Genomic DNA, 24934 nt, shown 5'->3' with positions numbered 1-24934 from the left:
ACATGTGGTGGTCAACTCTTTTAGAAAAAATTAGTTAGATCGTCCATCTAATTGGATGACGATTTAAATGGTCTTCGAGAGCCAAATGTCTGTGACCAGTAGCAGGCGCTAGCTCTTAATAATGTAATACATTCCCTAATTTAATGTGTTAATACAAAGTCAAGTTCAGTTGGTGGAGAGATAATCCATCATGCATCAACTTTGACCACTCTTATTCTAGATATCCAGTCTGTGAAAGAAAATGAGGAATTGCGATGCATGGGGCGCGGTAGTCTCGTATCAAGGATTTGTTCCACAAGATTTGGTCAGTGGAACGAGTCAATTGTCTTGAAAATGTTAGTAGATTAATTGAGCGGGTTCTTGATGCTCCAGCCAATTGTTTCCTGATGTAGCTCGTGCACATTGTGCTCACTAAGCACATGAATGGCATTAATTCAATTTTCTACTACTGGCGCTTTCCATTTGGATTGCTATTTTTTGAAATTTTTGTAAAAAACTATAGGGTAAAAAACAAAAAAATTACTATGGTAAACTTAATACATAGAAAAGCCTCTCGTTGTTTCAAAATTTACAACACGATATCCCGTACTTTGAACTAAATTGTAAAGGTGACGGAATCCGTTAAACTTAACGGAATTGGATGAAATGACAAAAATGCCCTGATATAATTAAGTAAAAGACAGCTTAAAAAATCATAGTTTTATTTTCTAGATAGAGAGAATTGAGCGTTAAGAGGTAAAACAAGTATATTTGTTAAAAATTAGGTATAAATTTTTTTTTTTTAGGTTCATTCCGTTAAGTTTAACGGATTCCGTCACATTTATAATTTAGTTCAAAATACGAGTTGTCGTGTTATATATTTTGAAATCATGGGAGGCTTTTATGTGTATTAGATTTATGACATGGAATTTTTTGTATTTTACCCAAAACTATATTACAATGATTCGATATATATAAGGTAAAAAAGAAATTTAAAAATATAATAACGAGAAAAGCATAAAAAAATTTTTAATAGAAAATTGCAATCCAAACTCTAGTTTTCCTAGCCCCTCAGGGTTGGTTTGGATGGCATCGGGGTAACACCTTTGAATCCTGAGGTCATGTGTTCGAGTCGTCTCTCTTATTGCTCTATGTATCCTTGGGGGCGGGTGTACGGGCGCAGGAAGATTAGTCTGTCAAAATTGAAATACTCTTTATGTCGGAAAAAAAAAATTAAAAAACACCATAATTTTCCTAATTTCCGAAAGAGAGAAGCCTACCAAGACTAGGCCCTATGTGTTTTTTCGTCTTAGATGATAAAAAACGCATCTTAAATCAGCATGCTTGAGTTCCATAGCATGGCATATTTTTGGAAAATGAACGTAACAGCTTCGTGCAATAAAACTGTGCCACCCAATTTCTGGAGATTATTTATGAGGGCAGTAATGAATGCCACACCCCTTTACAGCTACGTTTAACGCCGGTGACTGCACTACACAAAAGAAATACAAAGACCCAAATAAGCAAAGCTAGTTCCCTACTGGCTTTTGTCACCAGTAGCTTCATCAGAGGGCACTACTTATAACATTTAATACGAATGATTCCTTAAATTTCAATCAGATTTTCTTGGCACTTTCACAGGCCTGCTAAAATTCAAGAAATCACAGGCTAGAAGGGATGCTACAATATAAACGTGAATACTTTTCAGTTCCGGGCTAATGCTGATGCGAATAACAACAGAAGTACACACCAGTAATCTTTAATTATTTAAGAAGCATCAGCAAAGTCAATAAGTGCGAGTTCTGCACTTTCCAACTCCACCTTTCTGTCACCTAGCAAAGATGCTATCTCCCCCGTCCCCCCCCATTATCTCTGATGTAATCCATTAAAGAATCCTGTGCAAGTCTGTGAGACTTTGTAATTTGTTTTCACCAATCTTTGCAGGTAAGGCATGGCACCAAAATAAAATTAATGATAATAATAATAATAATAAGAGACAGGGAGCCAACAACTATGAGAAGATTACTAGTATAAGATTTAATATCATATTTGTTCTAGTACGATATCATATTAGTATGGTGACTAGAATATTAATTTGTAGATTTAACGTAGCCTGAAGTCTGGAGCGAGAGCATATTGGTGAGGGAAGTTTGGTTTTGGGTGAGCTGTGCGTCTTGCTGCACTTGCTCTCAATATTATACAAACTTCCCTCACATGGTCCCCTGAATATCGTAAATCTCAGTTATTGTTAGTCTCCCCCACCCCTCCCTCAATTGCCCCTCTTTCACAGTTGTTTTAGTAGAAAGTACAGAGATGTGGGATCGCTGTGAGATGACATGATGAGCTCCTCCTCCTCCTCATCCTCTGCCTCCTGCAAAAGCTTTGATCTCCATTTATGGTGGAGAGTTATTGCACTTGTTCTTCTTCTTCTAGAAATTCAATTTTCTGCTGGGCTCAACGTAGATGGAGTTTTATTGCTATCCTTGAAGTACAGCATTCTCAAGGACCCCCTTGGCGTGCTACAGAGTTGGGACTTCCACAATGAGACACCTTGCTCCTGGAAAGGAGTCACCTGTGGTGCACCTGGCTCACCTGAGGCTAACCGAGTCACCAACCTCTCTCTTCCAAACTCTCAGCTTCTTGGTTCTCTCCCTGCTAATCTTGGTATGATCCCCCACCTAACAAGTCTCGACCTTTCCAACAATTCAATTAACGGCTCTCTTCCTTTGTATCTATTCCGTGCTTCCCAGCTTAGAGTTCTTGATTTTTCTAATAACCTGATTTCTGGTCCGCTGCCGGAGAATATTGGAGGTCTAAAGAGTCTCCAGCTTCTTAATCTCTCTGAAAATGCTTTGGCGGGTAATATACCGGAAAAATTGTCTGCTCTCTCTAATTTAACCGTGATTTCTTTGAAAAATAACTACTTTTACGGCACACTTCCTGGTGGTTTTGAATCAGTCCAGTTTCTAGATCTGTCCTTTAACCTTGTGAATGGATCACTGCCCTCAAATTTTGGAGGCAGTGGCTTTCGTTATCTCAACCTGTCGTTTAACAGGTTTTCTGGAGAAATCCCACCAGAATTTGGTGACAATTTCCCCTCAAATGCAACTGTTGATCTTTCTTTCAATAACTTTACGGGTGAAATTCCAGATTCTAGTGTTTTCTTAAGCCAAGATGTGAAGTCATTTTCTGGGAATCCTGAATTATGCGGTCTACCACTGAAAAATTTGTGTCCTATTCCTTCTAGCATTGACACCCAGCCAAATACCTCTGCTCCAACATCCCCGCCAGCAATTGCAGCAATTCCCAAGACCATTGACTCCAGCCCTGCGGCACTGTCCCCCGGTGGAGCTGCTGCACCAAGTCCGCAAAGGGGTGGTGGGATGAGAATCACCACTATTGTGGGTATCGTCGTGGGTGACATCGCGGGAATTGGGATTCTTGCGTCGGTTTTCATCTACCTGTATCAGTTAAAGAAAAGGAAAAGCATCAAAAGCAGCATAAAGAAAGAGGCCGAGAGTGCCAAGGACTTTGACTGGGCATCATCGTCATCGTCATCGGCATCCTCGGGAGAGTACAATTGGTTAAGGGCGTGGACTTGCTTGAGAAAGCAAAGACAAGAAGAAGACGGTGAAGAAACATCACAAGCCACCAATTCAGAAAGTGAGGATCAAGAAGATTTGCAAGGGGGTCAGGAAAATAATGCCAGTTTGCAACAGGAACAGAAAAATGGGGCACTTGTTACCGTTGATGGGGAGAAGGAACTCGAGCTAGAGACGTTGCTTAAGGCCTCCGCTTACATTTTGGGTGCCACGGGGTCCAGTATCATGTACAAGGCCGTTCTTGAAGACGGGACTACTCTAGCTGTTCGAAGAATTGGCGAGAGTGGCATGGAAAGGTTCAGAGACTTTGAGAACCAGATCAGAGTAATTGCCAAGTTGGTGCATCCAAATTTGGTGAAAATTCGTGGGTTCTACTGGGGCGCTGATGAGAAATTGATCATCTACGATTTTGTTCCCAACGGGAGTCTTGCCAATGCACGTCACAGTAAGTCCTCTTTCCCTCGACCCTCCCTTGATGCTCAAATTAGCAAATTGCTCCTCCTCCTTTTTTCTTGGTTAATCTTACATGGTCAAAATAATAAACACTAAGTAAGAGAGTCAAGTTGAGGATCCCTTTGTTTAAGATTCATAATAATGTCACACATATGTGCGCCGACAATAATTTTATGTTTCTGCAAAAGCACAGATCACAGAGTCTGCAAGTTTACTGATAAACCCTTTAGGCTGCTGTTTTATTTAGTAACGTGGTGTTAGGGAAATGTCTGTCATGTGGTTGGTTTGTAATAAGTGGGCATGGAATGACCAGCAATGGCCATCCTCGTGCCTCTAAATTTTTCTCCCCACAACCCAGTGACCGCAACAGCTACAACTTCCACGGCCGTCCGTTCGAATGTGTGCACCAAAATATTTTATCCCATTCCCATATGGACGGTACATTTTCATCCGGGTACGCTGCACAATGAAGCAAAATCTGCTCTGATGAAATTTCGTGAATCTAGTCAAAGTACACTACACATTAAAGGGGTCGGATATGATAATAAAGGAATCTGACCAAAATGAGAGAATTTTGACTCAAGTTTTCACACATTAGTAGTACAAGAATTGTATGTAGCGTAGCATAAATTCTTTTCCTATTACGGTGGAGTGGTTGTATCTGAAGCTTGTTTTTAAATGCACTGAAAGGTGAATAGGCGAACTGCTACTACAAGTCAACCATATCTGTAGCCCGTGGTTCGCACTTCCTCCACCGGGCCCACGTGCCCGATAGTGATTGATACACGTATCCATAAATACTTAATACGCCAGGCTCATTTTCAGTGGTCACTTGCATGGAAAAGGACTGTGCATAACCTTTTTTTAAAAAATATATTTTGGTATAGTTTATCATTTGATTTCTGTGGATCTGTGTCCACCTAATTTGGCTAATCTGGAAACCTATCTTTTTGTTTTGGCTTCTACTAATTTTTAGGGAAAGCCGGCTCTTCTCCTTGTCCTATGCCCTGGGAGATGCGGCTCAAGATAGCTAAAGGAGTGGCTCGTGGGCTCTGTTACATCCACGACAAGAAACATGTGCATGGGAACTTGAAGCCCAACAACATTCTCTTGGGTGTCGATATGGAACCGAAGATTGGTGATTTTGGGCTTGAAAGACTGGTCGCTGGGGATAACAGCTCCAAGGCAGGTGGATCTTCGCGCATCTTTGGTAGCAAGAGGTCAACAGCTTCACGAGATAGCTTCCAAGACCTTACATTTGGGCCTACTCCAAGCCCGAGCCCTAGTACATTGGGCATTTCGCCTTATCACGCACCTGAGTCTCTCCGTAGCATCAAACCCAACCCCAAGTGGGATGTTTTCGCATTTGGTGTGGTTTTACTTGAACTGTTGACAGCGAAAATCGTTGTTTCTGATGAAACAGGCCCAGGCCCAGGCCCGATAACCGGGGCAACTGCACTAGATGATGAGGAGAAGAGTAAGGTACTGAAGATGGCTGATGTGGCAATTCGAGCTGACCTGGAAGGCAAGGAGGAAGCTTTGTTGGCCCTTCTGAAAGTAGGTTACGGTTGTATCTCTACTGTTCCGCAGAAGAGACCAACCATGAAAGAAGTTCTTCAAGCACTTGACAAGTTTCCTTGTTCAAGTTCTTCCTCGTATTATTATGGGCACTAGTCCAATCATAAATTGGCCCAATTAGAGAGGACTGTGTATGTAGATTATTGACTGGTAGGTGGAGGTGGTTTTCTTAGGGAGTGCGGTTGATTGTGAAGATTGGTGATAGGAATTTGTCATGTCCAAAGCCACACTCAGATATTGTTGTCTTCTAACATCAAGTAACTTTTGCTAATTTTGGACTCAACCCATGTTTCTCCCTATGATATTCATTTTCTTTTTTGTAAAATTCCAGTTTTGTCTTGTTGGACCCCGGAGAGTTATTTACCTGTTTTTTTTTTTTTTTATATATATAATAGAGTTATTTACCTATTTGGGGGTTAAAATGATAAGAAAACCAAATACAGAAAAGCAATTGTCTTTGTTTGGATTGCATTTTTCTGTACTTTTTATAGAAAAATTACTATAGCTATTTGATATATGTGAGAAAAAAAAATAATTGAAAAATATGTCCACGAAAAAGTAGCAATTTTTCAAGAAAAATTGCAATCCAAACACACCCAATCATATACAAAAATCTTGTTAGAGTGACAATCTAAAAAGTGAGGGGAACATCAGTGAATCAAATAAGGAATGGACAATGAGTTGAGCGGTTTGAACTCTATGACTCCTTTCCAGTAGTTGGGGATTCGATTCCTAGCTCGCTCTGTCAGATTTGCAAATATCATCACAAATTTATAGGATAATAGGCAAGTGCCACTCAAAAGACGCACGAAGTGTCATCCTTTACAATAGAATAGGATTAAAAAAACAGAAACAAAAAAAGCCTCCCCCTTTGTAATAGAATAGGATGTTCCGCCATCCCCAAAAACCCCTCCTTGTAATATGATAGGATAAAAAATAAAAAAAAAAAAGCTTCTCCCCGTATAATAATATAGGATTTCCCCTTTTCCAAACCTCTCTTTGTAATAGGATAGGATTTAAAAAAAAAAAATTAAATTGTAGTTGGGCTTTTGGACTCGAAAAGTCTTCGGGTATGTGTTTGTAATTTGACCAAGAACAGTATGGGAATTGTACCAGTAGCTTTTTCCGATGGTTATGTCACGGGCAAAATGGCACACCTTGCTAGGTGGTTTTAGACTTAAAATGCACTTTGACATAATTGACTAGATACGCAATGCGGATGAAGAGATCGCTTAAAGGTGACGACTAATGGGATTTTATTTAAGATAATCCTCTTATTAAGCATCCCGGACAAGGACTTTTAATGGCAGGAATGGGTTTATGGTAATTGGCATGGATTACGTGGGAATTATGTTTACTAGATGAACAAATTTGATGGTTTAATGATGCATAAAGCTACTATAATGGCACTAATAAAAAGAGTTTGGCATCCTCCTAAGCGCATCATTTTATCGAGGTCAAGGGATTACGAGAAGAGGATAAAATATACTCCACTACACTACTAGAGCTCAGTCCTCCAATATGTATAGCCACAGGACTTTTATGGCTACTGCAATGAGGAAAGCAAACATGTGGAATTTCTTTGTTGTTGGTACAGTTTAATGGGTGGTGCAGTTAACGCCTGTTTGAGGAAAGTAAACTAGTAGTAATGGGACGCCACTGTGTTTTGCATGTACTGTAATATTTACCAACAAAAACTTGATCTTTTTAGGTCACCATTAACAGCATTAGGGAAACGTGGAAAGAATTAACCCGTCTTTTTGTGACCAACTATGAAAGTATCCGGCGGCCGCCATATCTTATCTTCAAAGGAAATACATCTATAGCAATTTTTCAGATAATATATTTGATGTAAACTTTCATACAACAAAAAAAAAAATTACTTGCATACATGATCGTACATAGCAATAAGATGGCCTTTTTTTTTAAATCTTAAAAAAAAAAGACAGGATCATTTTTAAATGTCACGTGAGTGTGCTCGGAACAGTAGATTATTTGGAATGATTTTTTTAAAAAAAAATACTGTAACAATTTTTTGATATGATAAATATAAGATAAAAAAATAATTAAAAAATATGTTGACAATAATGCGAGCAACTAAGAATTTACCAATAATCTACAATCCAAACAAACCAACTCGATTATGGAATAAGACCCATTGTTTGTTTCCGAGAGAGGCATCCATGAGGCTGGGAAAAACAAAACTATCAGTGTCAAAATCCCAAATGGTGCCTAATAAACAATGGGCCAGACTGAAGATTGCTTGACTTGTTGGGCCTTGAGATCATTACGGCCCAAAACTAGTATAAAAACCACAAGAGTCTCTCAGTGTCAAAAAAAGTAGTCCACCTATAATCATAATCAAATACTAAAAAGAACACTCCATCCCGCTCTCCCCTCATTTCAAATAACACACGCGCACCCACACATCGCCGATATCGATTCAGGAGAAGGAGCAGAGAGATTCGAAGAGGAATGGCGACGAACATAGGGATGATGGACTCGGCTTACTTCGTCGGCAGATCGGAGATCTTAACTTGGATTAATTCCACGCTACATCTCAATCTCACCAAAGTCGAGGAGGTACACTACTTTCCCATTTCCCTCTCGACATGCCTTACGAACCCTAGATCCTTTTCGCCGTTCTCTCTCTCTCTCTCTCTCTCTCTCTCTGTTGCTTTTTTTTGCCTTGCAAATTGTGAATTTTCGTAAAATCATTTCTACACAGGCATGTACAGGTGCGGTCCAGTGCCAGCTGATGGACGCCGTTCATCCAGGAACTGTGCCGATGCACAAGGTCAATTTCGATGCCAAGACCGAGTATGAAATGATTCAGAACTACAAAGTCCTCCAGGACGTTTTCAACAAGCTCAAAATCACCAAGGTCCTCTCTCCCTCTCCCCCTTTTGCTCTAGTTTTTAAGGATTTTTTTTCTTGGGGGAAAGGTCCTGTTTGATCTCATAGAAGAACATATTTATTGTCTCCTAGAATATGAAATTGGACAATTTTACAAGGTTCTTTGCTTTTCCTTTTTTGGTGCTGAGATTTGAAGATGGTAGCAGTTTCGTTTTCTCCTAAAATTATGTTTAACCAGTTGATTAATAGTCTTTGTTTGTCGTAGTATAGCACATTGAGGTTAATAAGCTGATCAAAGGAAGGCCTTTGGACAATTTGGAATTCATGCAGTGGATGAAGCGCTACTGTGACACTGTTAATGGAGGATCTATCAACAGGTTTTCTCTGAACCTGACTGCTCCCTGACCTTTCTGTCTTACCTCAATTGAGGAAAACTATCTCTGTGGTTCACTCTGCTGTATTCATTTCATAATTTCTGGTATATCTAGCTGCTTTATTTCTTCTTCTTCTTCTTCTTCCTCCCTTCTTTTGGGGTAATGTTGTATCATCTCTTTTCTTTGTACTGTTTATTTGGTTTCTAATTTAAAGATCTCCTAAGAATCAATGCTCTGTTCCCAGCATGAATTTGGATTGTGAATTTGCTGAGCTTATGGGATGTTTTATTTTTGGGCTGTACGCCAATCATTTGATAAGCACTTTGTGTTTGCTACTTTAGTTTTCTTCATTCTCAAGTAGGTTAGATCTGCCACTACGTTGGTATTGTGTGTGAGTATTGTAAAATTAGTAGCTCGTAAGTTTTACTTATCACCAAGGTACTTGAACTCAGAATTATGCAAAACAAAACAAGAATGTAAACATGTTGCACATACTTATATATTTATCTCTGAATCTCTGTAATTGCTCAGAAATAGTTAAGCTACATGACACTACTTAATCATGTGGTCGGAGCCTCAACTATCCATGTCTAATTGAGAATTTCATTAGCTGTTATTTTAAAGGACTCCGACTCAGCTTTTGACGAATGTTTTTTTTTTTTTGTAACTCTTGAATGTCAAACAACAGTTACAATGCTCTTGAGAGGAGAAGAGAGGCCTCCAAGGGTGGAAAAGATACTAGCAAGAAATCTGTTCCATCACAGCCTTCAACTAAAAGTGCAGCTCCTGCTGCTGCCAAACATGCTCCTCACAATGCTCGAAGAAGTGATGCACCCCATGTCAATATTGCAAGTCAAGCTGTCAAGTCCTCTAGGCCTTCTTCAAGCGGAGGGTCTTCAGTCTATTCTGAAGCCGAACGAACTGCATATGAACAACAGGTACTATACTTCATCCATTATGAAAATGATTTTGATCTGAAGATATTGAGACTTCAAGGGGTAATGACTATGTTCTAACGCAGATAACAGAGTTGAAATTATCCGTGGATAGTCTTGAGAAGGAGAGGGACTTCTACTTCGCCAAGTTGAGGGACATTGAAATCTTGTGCCAGTGCCCTGAGATTGAGAACCTATTTGTAGTATTCTCCGACCATCTTTATTTCAGCAATTGTACAAGCATAGGGTTTTGTGGTTTAAATGTTTCATCTGATAGCATTCTATGTTGCAGGTGGTTGAGGCAATAAAGAGGATTCTATATGCTACAGATGATGATGCTTCAGTGGTTGCAGAAGCTCAAGCTATGATATCTCAGAACCAGCAGCAAATAGAACCATTGGATACCATACCTGAGGAGGAGGAAGACCTGCTGAAACTAGAAACTCAAAAGAGGAAAAGTTTCATCAATGTTGATGTGGATGCAGCTGCAAACAGTACCTTGTCCCCGAGGCAAAGGATTTCTGATGCTTCTGATGTCCATTGCAGTGGATCACCCCTGGTGACATATTGATTGTCTATGAGAATTTGGACTTCAATGGTGTACACAATCTAGCAGCTATGCTAGTCGTTGTTGTCTGTTCAAAAACTACTTAGTGTATCTCAAAGTTTTTGCTTCTTTTAGTTGCAAATAGTCCTACTTAGAACATAAAGTAGGAACAACTGTCTGGGTATATCTTAGGGACATGCTGCATAACTGGAAATATATTTTTGTAAGAAGAGGTCCTTGAGCACTTCATTTAGGATTTATTAGCAGAATAAGGCTTACTTCCATGGTAGCTCTAGGCGATACCTTACACCATTTAACCTAAGGTCTTAAAAAATGCAAGGGGAAAACAGTAAGTTTTTAACCAACTTCAAAAGCTAGCTGATTACTAGCTAGTAGTTACAATTTTATTACATGCCCAGAAATATGTTCAAATGCCATCAGGTGAATTTCATGAAGTGGTTGTATAACGCTGGCATTTTGGAGCCAAAACATAATAATAAGAGAGAAACGAGCGAATTAAATTCAATCTATTATGTAGTATCAGTTGTTAGGCAAGCCAAGAGGTTTACTGGTGCAGAACCCCTTGTGATGACATGGTTGTGATTTTGGTCTTGGTCTCCTTTCTCCTCAATGCAACGCAATGAGGATGGATGCTTATGGGGTCGGAGTGGAGGTATTGAAAAAGATAATGAAGGAGCTGGAGAAGCCAAATGTCTCATCTTGGCAAAATTATTTTGTTAGACCAACTTCCTGGTTAATGGCAAGTACATCTCTTCGCATGACTATAATCTTTGGCTGCCGCTTTGAAAAGCTATAATCTTTCCATCACAACTATGTAAAACACGGAAGGGGAAAATTTTTGAAAAAACCTTGGCCATAACTGAAACGCAGTAATCGCCTTCGGTTGGTTGCTGCTAAATCCTAAAGACTTTTTCTTCCTTCGACTGCCAACAGATTCGGCCAATGCACGCATTAATAAATGGCAAAAATGTTTCATTTGGAACGTTAAAAACCCAAACAAACGCAGTCAAGACCTCGTTTTCTAAATTTAGGACAACCCATCACCAACGTCAGCAGTATGAACCCATCGGCGAACAGGGTAAGACTGTATGTACATGTATCCATGTTGGACAGCATGTTTCACTAATAATTTCCGCATCGAATTAATTTGTTGCATAAATGATTTATTTAGGTTCTTGTTGTGCTAGGAAACTGGCGCTGTAAATGCACAAGGTCAGGTTGAGAGGAGGGTGGACTCAACAGATTATAGGTCATCTGCCGGAGGAGGCCTAGACCAGAAGCCAGTGCAGGTCATACATCAGCATCATGACTCATCCCCGGATTCAAAAACTAGTGGCGGTGTCTTGGCCAATGCTGCTGCTTCCATTGCCTCAACCTTAGAGTCTGCCAAGGAGGCTATCTCTCGGAAATAACTTCACAATAGGCCCTTTTTTTTTTTGGCACTTCTATTGTTCTACTTCATCTCTGTGTCAGCTTTCGCTTGTTTATTCAGGTTTAGTTCTAGTTCAAGAATTTCATGTTTGATTGGAGAGTGTTTTTCACTACTCATCACTCCATCTCCAGGACCAAGGATAACGCCTTTTTTAAATACACAAGTGAATTATTTATAGTAGAAGATGGCTTATGATTTACTATCTGTTTTCCCTTGCTGTCTATGGAATGTTGGGTATCTTTGTTTGCTCTCTCTAATCAATCTGATTACCGAAAATGTTATGGACACGTCACTTGTTATGACTTATGCCCCCAATTCATTTGCTCGTACTTTGGTTGGCATCCGTAGACTGGCAGCCATGAACATGCCTATATATTAACATTAATGTATTAAACCCCTTGTTGATGCTTTTATTATCAAAGGTCAGGATTGACGATTATTAATTCCTGAAGAAGCTGGCCAGAAAGGCCTCTTCGTTGCTTTTTTCCGTGAGCAACCGATTCACAAAGTGATGTAATTCTTAATGCCAAGGGAAGGAAAAAACAATGTAGCACGTAATCATGATCCCCACAAAAAAGGATAACCCTCAAGCGAGATGATCCCGTAAACCACACACCAGTATCAGCATATGGTGATGTAGAGCAATATGGCGCTTAATAGAAGTCCAAGCGAAGAAAGCAATCTTGAAAGGAAATACCAGCCAACTAGTTTACTTTTATGTGGTTCTCTTCATCCAAAAAAAAAGTGAATCCGATTCCCTGCAAATTTGGGCGTCATTAGATTCTATAAACGTCCAACTCAAAGAGCGAATCTCAGCTCATGTCACTCATCTGGACTGGGATTAGGCTATTCCAGGAATAGGTCAAATCGAATTTTTCTTCACAGCCGAAAGCATAACAATTCAGTGCCCTTTATTCTACCTCGGCCCCTGGCTGAATCCCATCCACCTTTCCTCTTTATGCTTCTCAGCACGTTCGTCAATTAAATACAAGCAAGAACAGAAAGCAATGCATTTTCTGTGTGTCTCCACTGGCATCTTCTATTAAATTTTTCAAGTGAGTGAATTTGGACAGCTTAAAGTACGACGTACCTAATTTTATTTTTCTATTTTCCTGATTATTTGGTACAGAAATGGGTTTGGCAATATCAAGGTTTGCAAAAATGCTCTTTGCGAAGAAAGAAATGAGGATTCTGATGGTTGGTCTTGATGCCGCTGGCAAAACTACTATTCTGTACAAGTTAAAGCTTGGAGAGATTGTTACTACCATCCCCACTATAGGTATCTGCTTGGAACTTCTTACAATCTTGCTGTGTGTGTTGTGTATGTGTTTCAAGTTCATATGTAAGCACTAGTTACATGGATTGCTAACTAGGATGTTGTATTTATCCTACACAAAGCTCTCAATCTTCCCTAATTAAATTTGTTTGCCCAGAGGGTGCTTGTAAAACTTGAAAATTGTATGATGTATCTGGTCTCAACGGTTTTTTGGGATCAAACAGGCTTCAATGTAGAGACAGTGGAATACAAAAACGCGAGTTTCACAGTATGGGATGTAGGAGGGCAGGATAAGGTACTTTTTCTTATCAATTACCTAATCTTTCTTTACTTATGAAAATCAATTGGCAAAAATCTTTACTAGCCAAGGGCAAAACCCATGCACGTCTTATGGTCTCCTCATGCACGCATGCGTTACAAATCACTGCTATCTGCATATCAGGCATGCTAATCACACATCGAAAGAGCTTCTCTTACTACTATACTCATTCATCTACAGATTCGACCTTTATGGAGGCACTACTTTCAGAACACTCAGGGCCTTATTTTCGTAGTTGATAGTAATGACAAAGAAAGAATTTCAGAAGCAAGAGATGAGCTCCATCGAATGCTTAATGAGGTACGTTCTGTAGAACGCTTAACACGAATCGACTATCCTACACGAAGTGCTTACCCAAAAAAGTTTAAAAAAAAAAATCCTCCACGAAGTAGTTGTCATGAGATTCATGCCCACAATTTGCTTCTCTTTTCCTAGGAGGAACTACGTGATGCCATCCTTCTTGTCTTTGCCAATAAGCAAGATCTCCCAAATGCCATGAGAGTTTCTGAAATCACAGATAAACTTGGCCTCCACTCACTCCGTCAGCGCCGCTGGTATGCACGACTAAACCTGTGCAATCGATCTGCCTAAAGTAGTGCTGTTTAGACACATCAACAATTATGTGCACAAAGAGAAACTATAAGACTACATAAAAACACCATAACACGGTTCTAAGAAATCCTGAGGAGTTACTCTATGGGATTTATCTTATAGGATATGACTGATGCAGGTATATCCAGAGTGCCTGCGCAACTTCGGGTCAGGGACTCTACGAGGGCCTAGATTGGTTGTCTAGCAATATCTCAAGCAAGGCAAGCTAACTAACATGGCATCTTGATTCTCTAGAATTTTCCCAATTAAACTGAATACTTAGATCCTACCCGATCCCCATTCCCTAACAAATTATGCACTACCACTAAGCGTGTTTTGTATTTGCCATTCAGGCATAACTGCAGAAGCTGTCAACTTGGCGCCTCCAGAACTTATTTCCTTACGTCTAGACAGGTAATGAATCACAAATTCCTGCTAAAGAAATTTAGGATGCAGAACGGGCATGAGCAAGTGAAAGCATGTAAAATTTAGATTTTAAGCCCTGTCATTTTGCGTCGAGTAAGTGTAATGCAGAAGGTCTGATACTGTGTGCGAAATGGCATCTTCTTCTGTTCCTATTTTTCTTTTTGCCTTTTTTGCTGTGATGGTAATGAATCACTTCTTAGCCCCTGCCTGAACTAGTTTTGTTCGCACTTAGACACTTAAGAAGTGAAACTTTGATTGCTTGAAAAGGCACGCCTAAATTTATTCAAGAAGCACCAAGCTGAAGAACAAAATTACTCAGGCAGTTAAAAAGCAGACGTTTCTTGCCACGTATACATATATGTCAAGAAATGTAGCCTGGAAAAATGTAAGCTTATAGGGAGCAAGTTTTCGTTGGAGAATTCAATTGTGATTTGTATGTGAAAATCCGGATAAATGTTATGTGTGATTAAATGTATCGAAAGCTGATACAAAATGCAGCAAGGGCTTCAACTAAATTCATAGAAATGGCCAAACCACTGGCAAATTAACCGGGGTGATCTGAATTTCATCGACGAAGTTAGGACAATACATTATCTGGCACAGCTGCAATATTTTAAGAATCTGTGCAGCCGAACAAATAAACCGTTGAATGATCCTTTTTAAACTGAACCTGGAAGGATTGTCAAGCTATGTGATTCTGGCAAAGACCAGACAACCCGGAACAATTTCGTTAAGATGTTGAACAAGTTATTTTAGATTTTCATACTTTAAAAGGTGGTGTGTCCAAAACTGAAGTTTAAGAACTAAAGTGAAATAGATTTCATATTTTAGGGGCAAAGATTCCAACAAGAAAGCTTTAAAATTTGAGATGGAAGTGCATTTATAATTTAAGGGTTCAAAGTGAAATTTTACCTATTATCCGAGCATAGACAACAATGAAGGGTGGGGGAGAATAAAGCAACAGTGATTTTTTTTTTTTTTTTCTAACCACCAAAGAAAGATCACGTTGAAACAAAAATTAAATGGCCATAAATTAGGAAAAGGGAAATAGAACTAATCTGCCGTGGCACCGGCAGTTCAACCAACACACTCTTAAGGATTCCCAGCCCCCCGGCAAAAACCATACAATGGTGCTGCAAATGCGGTAATTATTGTGATTAAAAATGCACTCATGAATATTATCACATGTTGCAGAATTAAATTAATTCTGTGGAGAAAAACTTTTGAAAAAGAAAAGGTGAAAGTTCGATATAATGGATAAAACAATTGCGGAGTTATAGAAAGAAATCTATGGAGAAAAGAAAAAGAAAAAGTAGTCGGAAATGGCGCCGATTTCGATACCACAAAATGCGAAGTTTCCTCACTAATTCACTATCGTACAGCTTGCTCTACGGCTTTTTATTCTTAGCCCATCACTCCTCGGTTCCCAATTTTTAAATTTTAACATTTCCAATTTTAAAGAGAATTGTTCAGTGCAGTCAACTTTTTTGTTAATGACACCTTCACTATCATTTTTAACATAAGATTTTTTTCAGAATTTTTTTGGCAGGAGAGAGGGTGAGATTTAAAGAAGCTGAGAGATAACAGCAGGAAAATTTGACTGCAGGATTTGTAATCAGTGAGATTTCAATTTTAATTGCTAGACTGAGGTCTTCTCAATTTTTATTTATTAGACTATATGATAAAATAAATAATAAAAATATCATTAACAAACAGTGGAATGTGATTAACATCTTTCATGCTTAATAACGATAGGGTCGATCATGTTCAACTATACATAGATTACAGGCGAATATATACCATGCTGATGCGAGACAAATTCCGATTCCGACGAGTGATTTTGCTCTATAATATTCAGAAGGTATGCAGCGAATTGTAGATCCACCTGTGCAGGATTTCAAAATTGCACTGAGAAGAAGGCGCGAAGAAAGTGGATGACAGTTCCCGCCTTTGCGCCAGATGGCTTTGAACGGGAAGGAACAAATTCACTGCGTCAACGTACAAGTCAATGCACCGCGTCTCCGTCTCGGAGGGAAGAAGGCAGCGGAGCACGTTGGTCTCCCGAAACAACCTGTGGAGCCAAAAAAAAGGCGTGGACTTAGAAGCAACAAAAACCACGGTTTCATGGGCAGAGGGACTTTTCCTATGTCGACCCTCGGAAAAGATTAATAAATTAGACAAAACAACTTTGCCTCCCAAATGTGTTGTCTCGTGATACTCTACATCTCAACTTACAGCTCATTAACAATTTTTTTTTCTTTTCTATTTTTTGGGAACGCACAAAGGTATGTAGGAGTAGAAGGTTTTTGTAAATGGAAGGAAGGACGAAATTTTCGGTTGTGTTTGGATTGCATTTTTCGTTATTTTTCATGAAAAAATTACTGTAGCGATTTGATGTATGTGAGAGAAAAAGGTAATAGGGAAATGTGATCACGGAAAACCGACAATCCAAACAAGGCCGTTTCTTAGAGTTGCTGATGTGTAGTCTATGTTTCTGTTGTCAAAAGACACCTTCTACCTTCAAATAGGAGTATGAAATAAATTCACCTTATCCCATGGTTAATGACGTTTAACGAGAGCCCATTAAAGTTAAAAGCTAATGCTAAAAGTATGATGGAGAAGACTGGCTTGTTAAGCATTTTTCTATCCCATGGTAAAATGGATGTAGATGTTGCGATTCTGAAGAATCAACTTCATTTGCATAGGAGTCATACGGGTGGGACTACATTCAACTAAAACCATTACTAAATTTCGGTCCTTAGGTACAACATTTATGGAATATATGGACTAGTTTGTATAGAACTTAAATGATCGTCCAGCTTTCTTTTCAGAAAACTCTGCGAGTTGGTGAAATAATAATAGTAATGTGCTGACACGAAAGCAAGCTGTGCTACAATTCCCTTGGAAAAAGTTTAGATTGAAATAATTTCATCTGTTCGTTGGTTGAATGTTCTTCTTATCTGACCATTCTACTACTATTATTGAAGAACCCTTTTTTGTTTGTGAATCCGCATCTCATGTTCCCCCCACTGTTTCTTTCCCCCAACTCCATGCTTGCAGTTTCACCGTTTGATATATCATATCAAAGTCTTGGAAAGCATTTATATGTATATATATATATTTATATGTGTGTGTGTGCATAGAAGTATTGCTTTGACAAGTACTCCAATTAGTGAGTGGTTTGGGATAGTAGACTACTTGGAATAATTTTTTGAAAAAAAATATTACAGTATCTTTTTGATGTGATGTATATGAAATAAAAAGGTGACTAAAAAATGTGTTGATAATGCAAGTAAATAAAATTTGGTAAATAATCTGCTATCCGTTATCATTCTCATAGTCAAGAGGAGAAAAAGACTAGTTCATGGTAAAACGTGATTCCATCAAACACGTGTTAGCTTTTTAGAAATTTAAAGTTAGGTTGAGGAATGACTAAATGCAAGAAGACTATACATATGGTTGTCTGCATTTAAGGGTCTGTTTGGTTGGAAGTAAAATGTTTTCCTTGGAAAAATATTTTCCGTGGAAGTAATTTTCCATGAAAATCATTTCCCTTTCATCATTTTCAGGTGTTTGGTTAGCTTATTGAAAATATTTTCTTACTTCATTTTTCTGGTGTTTGTTTAACTTTTGAAATATTTTCACTTTTATCTCTATCTTTACTTTCTACACATTATAACTACATACTTCTTCCCATGCAAAATAAGAAAATTTTTCTCATTGTTTAACTTTAAAAAATCTTGGAGAAATGTATATATGAATAAAAAATATCTCCTTAAGCAATAAACAAATTGCTAGCCATTTAGTGTCAAATATCAATCACATGCAATGTTTATTGTGACATATATCTTGCACTCTCACTGCTGAAAGTTTCTCTAGAAAAGAATATCCATACATAATTAATTACTAGCATAGGATGAGCAGGATGAGATTTTTTTTTTATTTTGAATATACTAGGGGGAGGGTTGGGTTGGGTGGTACGGGGGAAGGAGTGTAAGGAAGAGGTCTTGGGTTCGAGACCTTCTATTTACACTAAAAAAAAAAAAGAACATATTACAAGATGTTTTCAGTAAGTTTGGAACATACTACAGGCGGGATGCATGCATTTCGGAAAACAACTTCAATAAGTTTGGAAGGGAAGTTGTTTTCCATAAGATGAGTGAAAATATTTTACATAGGAAAATGTTTTCAGTAACTTTTGTGCAACCAAACACGGGAAATTAGGAAAATATTTTCCTGGAAAACATTTTCACCCGAAACAAACGGACCCTAAATGGTAAATTAGATAAATTAAGTGGACTAACCAGATACTTATTGGACACATGTTAAAAGAATCCTCTTAGTATTTGAAAGTTCATGCATTTGTACTATGTGGATATTTTCTTTAATGCCCCTATAAGAATAAGATTATTCCCCAATTAATTAACGAATTAAAAAAATTCTACGACTAATGCTAAAGTTTAATCTCCTTTTGCTTTTAGTTTTTACTCTCTCCTATGTAGCACAGCTCATTAGGAGAACTTTCACGCCCGCTATCTACTGCTTAGATAGAATAGCTTGGATCTTATTCCTCATTTTTTTCCTCTTCGTATTCTTAGATCGGAATTTTTCAGATTAGCAAAATCATATGCCAAACATTTTCTCTGAGGTTCATGTAATGTTAGGTGCTAATGTAATAAACTTGTTAGTATATAACTTTTAAAATCAAGACGGGACATGATCTTCATAATTTAATGCAGTAAATAATTTGATATGGAAAAGAGAGACAATAATAATCATTTTTATATACAAACTAAAATTTGAATGTCCTATCATAAAAATGAAAAAAAAAAAAAAAGAACTGCATGACAGTGAAATCATATTTAAATACGTACCATCTTTTCTTTTCGGGTAAAAATCGAATGGATATTTAATTCCCACCATATAGTAAGAACTCATAAAATTATTTAACATCATATCGTTTAATTTTTTTTTTTTAAAAAAGTTATGATATTTTGTTCGCTAAAACTCGAATTAGAATCACCTCAAATCTAATCTAATCGAATAGCATAGCAATTCTTGTTATTAAAAATAAAGAAAAATGTTATTTATACTTCCATTTTTGTTATTTGCACTTTCATCATTAGTTTGATCATATAATCTAATCAATTAAAACTGTATAATTAAAATGATAATGGAAGTGTAATTAAAAAAAAACATAGAAGTGTTAGTACTACTATTGATTATTGAAGCCGTTTGCCCATGGCATGCTAAAGTCAGAAAGTTGCGAACCTGCAAGGCTGTAACGGAGGCGGGGCTTCCCAAAGTGGTCAGACTGACCGGTCAAACAGCAGAGGAGTACGTATTTTATTTTATTTTTAATAAAAAGGAGGGCAAGCAGGCTACTAGTCTTCTTCTGTACCAATGGTCGATGCTCGAAAGTAATAATGTACTATTTACGTACTATCATTCCGGAATAATTGGGTGGGTCCAATTGAATTACAGTAGCTGTTAAGTTGAAAAATCATTTTCCTTAAAAAAATCCATCATTTTGCTGTTGATGATCCTCAACCATCATCAGGCCATACCGGTACCGGCCTTAAAAGCTGAAAAGCCCTTGGAACAGGGTCTGGGAGGACCCCCCCCCCTCCTTCCCCCCCAAAAGTCTCTATGGACAAGCCCTTCCCCACAAAATCAAAAAGGGTGGACAAGTCCATCAATATCCATATTTAAAAACCTCCCAAGTCCCAACCAACATCACATTCCTCCTTGAGCTGGAATTGAACTCCTCTTTTTCTTTTTTTTTTTCTAAGTTAAAATGTTACAAGCCTAGCTCAAGGAGCTACCACGTATCCAAACACACCCCACAAGGTGAGGTACCTATTGGCTCGCAAGAACTATTGTCAAAACCATGACTCTCTCTTGGGTTCCCACTATAGCCAAATTATTAGACACCTGAAAACCCACAACCATAGAGTGGCCAAACAAGTTAATCAGGAATCAGATGAACTTTTATGGATCAATCAAAGATATCATTGGCCGGCACAGCATATGAGAAAGAATCCTTTTATGCATGCAAAGCATAATCAGGGAAATTCCTTGTATTGTGATTTCACTCGTCATCACCTCATGAACATCAAGCACAATTATGACTGACAATTACGCATCTGATTTCAAAAGAGAAGAGCTAATTCAGGGACTTGAAATCTTTTAAACTGTCTCTCTTATTTTGGTTTGGAAGTTTTATCTCACCATTGTGATCACCCTTCTTTCCCGAGGTCTCTTCTGTATTGTCACGATGAAGCTTGAATCATCATTTCACAGTCTTTTTGACTGATTCTCAGATTCATAACCCACTCTCACAAGGTAGTTGCCGCATCATGTTTTTCACAGAAGAGCTAGCTCTTCAGTCCGATAACATGTTCTGGTTGCATCTAATCATACAGATTATTCTAGCCTCTCTTTCATCCAAAGACACAAGTCCAACATTTTATCAAGCTTTATCCCAACCCATCCCTCCCCCAACCTATCAAGCTTTGATTACTACTAGAACCACAATTTTTCTACATAAGGTCAAAGCCAGCAAGAAAAAGCATATCAGCAACTACTGAAATCCCACTGGCCGACAATCTATTCCTGCCTCCAAGAATAAATCTTTCTACACACAATTTACTTAACTAGTTACAAGCACATAGTCTAGTGCCAACCTGTTCTAAGTTGAAAATTATGTCACTCCATTAATTAGTCCTTTAAGGAACAACCAAAGACTTCCCACACCCATCACTGTCTATGATTCTAACCAACCTTTTGTGTAGGTGTCATTTATGTCTCATGTGAATGGGTGAAAGGAGGATAACAGGCAGATATAAAGTAACTACTATGTCTCTGCTTAATGTCCTTTGCCATTGATGCTAGTCTATGAAATTATCAGAACTATGGATACAATGCAAGAAAAAGTTTAACCAAGCTCTCTTTCAATTTCAAGATTCATTCCCTCTAGCAAATAGTTTTCTGATCCATTACATGAATTTGGCCGGAAAATCAGTCAGATATGAGAGCATTCCATAATATTGCATGGCATTCTAAGAGCGCACATAAAAAAGAGACCATATGTAGCGCCATCCTCAGTATATTAGATAAATATTGCCAACAGAATCTACCAACAACAGCGTGAGAGTTATAAAGGACAATTATCCAAACTCACAGACAAACTGCTAGGTGAACTTATAACATCATTAACTTGTCCTGAACTCTGCTTCTCTTGAACATCTGCTTCGATGGTGATGCAGAAAGTACCACATCCCACGAATCATTAGAGCTGTCGCAGCTAAAGTATGCATCAACGACACCATTTGGGCTGCCTGGTATCGGCTGATGTTTGCGCTTGCCATTTTGGTAATGCTTGTTTCCTTGATCATCCATTATCTCCAGGATGAGTTTATAGCACTCATTTATGGTCTCCTGCATTAATTCAAATGAACAATCAAGATTCACCAATTGCAAATTTAGTACGAAATAAGGATATCGAAATCTGTAAATTGCAGAAGCAAGGACCGAAATTATCAAATTAGCACCCACCTTGCTAACCTTCAGAGCATCCATCAGCTGATTCTGATATTCCATTAATCTACAAGGATCAATGTCTTTAACAACGATCAACATTGTAGCAGAAGCAATCACAGATGGCAGATAATGCACAAGCTTAGCATCTGCATTCCAAGTAGGTTCATCATATAATGTATAGATTACTTCACCATAGAAAGAACGGATAAATGATCCATGGTTTCAATCCAAAGCAATAATGCTACAAGGACTTGATCTCCTTACCAGCAATGACAGAGAGAAGGAGGTCCTCACACCTCTTAAGAAACTCCAAATTCCTGTTAGTCATCAATCCAAATCTCCTCACGATGTGGTCAATGAATGAAAGAGGTGTCACCAGCTTCATCTTCCATTGAAGAGTAGACAGCACCAGAAGTTCCATTCTCTGAATGGTCTTCGCCTCAAAAACAAATTTCGCACTTTCCACCTTATGGAAACAGAAAAGCAACACGGCAACAAATCAAACACCCCACATTCCAAAATCAAGTTATAAGTACACAGAAAACAGAGAGAGCAGTACTGATTTAAAAAATTACAATTGAAGTACATACTTGAAAGTCTAACAGAAGGGGCACTTGGATCTCCTCCACCTTGGCAGCAATAGAAAGACAAGCGACAGCAGCGAGTTGACTCATCCATGGCTTATCCCTCTGAAAACAGAGGCTAGATATGAATCTATCATAGTAACTCACAGCTAAAACAGCAGTCATCGGGGTAAAACCATAATGTCCAATGACCCTTAACATCCATCCAACACCCTCTTTTCTAGCCACCATTAAAAGCCCATCTGAGTCAAGATTACTGCTCCTATTATTCCCCAAATGAGCCTCTTTTTCTTTAGATAAAAGAGAGACAAGCTCCTCATCTTCCCAAAATAGGTCATTTTCTAATAAAGTTAAGCTCTTTTTGTCACAGTAGTAGTAGTAGTCACTCTCATCTTGTTCAAAACCAAGCCCACTTCCCAAAACCTCATCAAAACGCTCTTCCTCACAGTAAAGGCCATCAAAGATTAGATTTTGGAGCTGGATTTGTGGTGGCTGTTGTTGAGAATGTGAAAGGGTAACCATCTTCTTCTGATGAGAAGAAGACAGTGAAGGCTATTCTCATTATCTTTAGGAGGAGAAGCTCCTCATACTAGTAGTACTCTAACCCAATCTTGGACCCAGTAACATATCTGCCTCTTTCTCTCTTTTCTGTCCTAGAGAGAGAGAGAGAGAGAGACAAGGGTTGGGGGCTTGGGGTTTGAGGAGGGGTGGGGGTGGGATACTGGGCTTGGTAACGAAGGGTGGCGTATACCAAAGAAAGGAAGCGCAGGATGGATTTTATTTGGGATAGCTTTCACGCCTGTCCTTTTTCCCCCCCTTAGACTTCTCTCTCTTCCTTAATGAATTTTCTTTCTCAATTTTTGTCTCAGTTTTTAAACTTTAAAGTGTGATTCGGAGGATTTTGGCGCTCAGCCAAGATGGGGATAGATACTGGACCAGAACCACAAGCATGTAACTCCTTGTGTAACGGCACATTCGCCCAAGCCCATTGTAGATAATTCCACATCCTCCTATTTTTGCCAATTAATGGTAGCGGACTATTACAAGTCTTTAAATTGAAAATAGAGCATGAAAACTTTGATAGTACACTAAGGATACTGTACCAACTAAATATATATATCAAGAATATATATATGAATAGATACATATGTATCTATATATATATATATATGATTGTGTGTATATACACACAGTTTAATAAGTGAAGCATATTGCCACCAACAGAGTGAATCTTAAGTGAATACCTACAAGGCATTTGAACAAATTCAATTCGTTTGGTTTGGTAGTCTTCAAGACATGACGCTCTTGATATTGATAACAAATAGCCATAAGTTTCCTAATTGCAGTCAGCCAAGTAAACTCCGACCCTGTTTGACACTTGAGTTTTTTGCCAAGTTTATCTGTTACAAGTTTTTTAAAAACTAAATTACAGCAATCTCAAAAAACTTCTCAAAGTTTTTAAATTATACACTTCAAAATATTCAAAAATTACACACTTAAAAAAATTTTAAAAAAACTTCTACAGGAAACTACAATAAAATTTTAAACAAATACAAAAAAAACTCACTTGCCAAACGGGACCGTGTTGAACTAAATCTTTTGATCAAGGAACATAAAAGCATAAATTGCACAATGATCGTACGTATTTGGTAAAAACTTAATACTAGTAAACACATTCCAATCACCTTTTTATCTTTTCAAATTTCAAGTAAAATAATTGGCTTCACAAATTTTAATCACTTTTTTATCTTTTCAATCACCTTTCTATTTCACATACATCACATCACAAAAAGTGCTACAGTAATTACAACAAACCCATTGTAAGTGCAAATCAGTCTAAGAAAGGTGCCTATAACTGTTTCCCAAGTAAAAGTGAGACACAAGATTTCTAGTCTAAGAAGGTTTCTTTTGTGGTTTTAACAATGAATTAGCTAACACCAATGAATAATGGTAGTATCACATCTCAGATTATGCGCCTCTAATGGCTTGATTAGGGAATTAATCATGGATGGATTTTTTGGAGGGAGTGTGTAGAGTCTACGGTCTACACGTGATTGAGATGGGCGGGGGGTGGAAAGCTATGGGGAGAAACTCAAAAGGGTTGACCATGTCCAACCCGGTTTGTCAATTGTCCCCGTTTGTCTTACACTGGACTGGGGAAAAATTTTGTGGGGCTCTCGATTTTCAGGATGTTTGAAGTTTTGAGGTTACCAACCTAATTACTATATATTAACGCTAATGTGATGTGATTATCAACATCAACCGTTCTATTTGAACTATGCTAAAAACATCAAAAGAAGCAATTAAAATATCGTTAAAAAAATTTAATTTTGAAAAGAACAAAATCACAATCACCTACTAATTCTGCTCATATTAATTAGCACGAGAATCTACAAAACCTTCAGTGCAATACCAAATG

General features: G+C 38.2%; 5 protein-coding genes across 7 annotated transcripts; 4 read left to right on the top strand and 1 right to left on the bottom strand.

Moving 5' to 3' along the window:
• The first annotated feature begins 2315 nt into the window (after positions 1-2315).
• On the top strand, positions 2316-5958 carry LOC113701878 (probable LRR receptor-like serine/threonine-protein kinase At4g37250). The gene is made up of 2 exons (XM_027222759.2): positions 2316-4026; positions 5011-5958. Exons 1-2 carry the CDS (start codon positions 2316-2318, stop codon positions 5706-5708), a joined length of 2409 nt encoding a protein of 802 aa, XP_027078560.1. The 3' UTR covers positions 5709-5958.
• A 2005-nt stretch (positions 5959-7963) lies between these two features.
• LOC113701379 (microtubule-associated protein RP/EB family member 1C-like) lies at positions 7964-10458 on the top strand. The gene is made up of 6 exons (XM_027221994.2): positions 7964-8195; positions 8341-8496; positions 8739-8845; positions 9531-9780; positions 9864-9977; positions 10070-10458. The coding sequence occupies exons 1-6, from the start codon at positions 8088-8090 to the stop codon at positions 10346-10348; spliced, it is 1014 nt and encodes a 337-aa protein (XP_027077795.1). The 5' UTR covers positions 7964-8087; the 3' UTR covers positions 10349-10458.
• An 888-nt stretch (positions 10459-11346) lies between these two features.
• LOC113701951 (uncharacterized) lies at positions 11347-11928 on the top strand. Its single transcript, XM_027222866.2, has 2 exons — positions 11347-11423; positions 11533-11928. Exons 1-2 carry the CDS (start codon positions 11403-11405, stop codon positions 11755-11757), a joined length of 246 nt encoding a protein of 81 aa, XP_027078667.2. The 5' UTR covers positions 11347-11402; the 3' UTR covers positions 11758-11928.
• A 739-nt stretch (positions 11929-12667) lies between these two features.
• On the top strand, positions 12668-14593 carry LOC113701268 (ADP-ribosylation factor 1-like). Of its 3 annotated transcripts, none has more exons than XM_027221836.2 (6): positions 12668-12795; positions 12907-13056; positions 13278-13348; positions 13553-13672; positions 13808-13926; positions 14103-14193. In XM_027221836.2, exons 2-6 carry the CDS (start codon positions 12909-12911, stop codon positions 14191-14193), a joined length of 549 nt encoding a protein of 182 aa, XP_027077637.1. In that variant the 5' UTR covers positions 12668-12795; positions 12907-12908. The 3 variants fall into 3 exon arrangements, with proteins under 3 accessions (XP_027077637.1, XP_027077638.1, XP_027077636.1); XM_027221837.2 differs by lacking the exon at positions 12668-12795 and adding an exon at positions 14317-14593 and having other exon boundaries at positions 12802-13056; positions 14103-14184; XM_027221835.1 differs by lacking the exon at positions 12668-12795 and having other exon boundaries at positions 12802-13056.
• Positions 14594-21481: 6888 nt separating this feature from the next.
• LOC113701004 (cyclin-D3-2) lies at positions 21482-23176 on the bottom strand. The gene is made up of 4 exons (XM_027221442.2): positions 22522-23176; positions 22196-22397; positions 21947-22077; positions 21482-21829 (listed from the first exon to the last, which is right to left on the bottom strand). The coding sequence occupies exons 1-4, from the start codon at positions 23035-23037 to the stop codon at positions 21593-21595; spliced, it is 1086 nt and encodes a 361-aa protein (XP_027077243.1). The 5' UTR covers positions 23038-23176; the 3' UTR covers positions 21482-21592.
• Positions 23177-24934: the final 1758 nt, after the last annotated feature.

Source organism: Coffea arabica, chromosome 7e (assembly GCF_036785885.1).
Source record: "Coffea arabica cultivar ET-39 chromosome 7e, Coffea Arabica ET-39 HiFi, whole genome shotgun sequence".
Taxonomy (NCBI): domain Eukaryota; kingdom Viridiplantae; phylum Streptophyta; class Magnoliopsida; order Gentianales; family Rubiaceae; genus Coffea; species Coffea arabica.
Note: the sequence above shows the minus strand (reverse complement) of the source record. Positions and strands in the feature narration are given on the sequence as shown.

Excerpts from the sequence above, each read along its gene's own strand:
- LOC113701878 (XM_027222759.2), top strand. The coding sequence starts at position 2,316 with ATGATGAGCTCCTCCTCCTCCTCATCCTCTGCCTCCTGCAAAAGCTTT. Across the intron at positions 4,027-5,010 it reads TCTTGCCAATGCACGTCACA|GGAAAGCCGGCTCTTCTCCT; the intron begins GTAAGTCCTCTT and ends ACTAATTTTTAG.
- LOC113701379 (XM_027221994.2), top strand. The coding sequence starts at position 8,088 with ATGGCGACGAACATAGGGATGATGGACTCGGCTTACTTCGTCGGCAGA. Across the intron at positions 8,497-8,738 it reads ACAAGCTCAAAATCACCAAG|CACATTGAGGTTAATAAGCT; the intron begins GTCCTCTCTCCC and ends GTCGTAGTATAG. Across the intron at positions 9,978-10,069 it reads CTGAGATTGAGAACCTATTT|GTGGTTGAGGCAATAAAGAG; the intron begins GTAGTATTCTCC and ends TCTATGTTGCAG.
- LOC113701951 (XM_027222866.2), top strand. The coding sequence starts at position 11,403 with ATGAACCCATCGGCGAACAGG. Across the intron at positions 11,424-11,532 it reads TGAACCCATCGGCGAACAGG|GAAACTGGCGCTGTAAATGC; the intron begins GTAAGACTGTAT and ends TTGTTGTGCTAG.
- LOC113701268 (XM_027221836.2), top strand. The coding sequence starts at position 12,909 with ATGGGTTTGGCAATATCAAGGTTTGCAAAAATGCTCTTTGCGAAGAAA. Across the intron at positions 13,057-13,277 it reads TACTACCATCCCCACTATAG|GCTTCAATGTAGAGACAGTG; the intron begins GTATCTGCTTGG and ends GGGATCAAACAG. Across the intron at positions 13,673-13,807 it reads TCCATCGAATGCTTAATGAG|GAGGAACTACGTGATGCCAT; the intron begins GTACGTTCTGTA and ends CTCTTTTCCTAG.
- LOC113701004 (XM_027221442.2), bottom strand. The coding sequence starts at position 23,037 with ATGGTTACCCTTTCACATTCTCAACAACAGCCACCACAAATCCAGCTC. Across the intron at positions 22,398-22,521 it reads CCCTTCTGTTAGACTTTCAA|GTGGAAAGTGCGAAATTTGT; the intron begins GTATGTACTTCA and ends TGTTTCCATAAG. Across the intron at positions 22,078-22,195 it reads CCTTCTCTCTGTCATTGCTG|ATGCTAAGCTTGTGCATTAT; the intron begins GTAAGGAGATCA and ends CTTGGAATGCAG.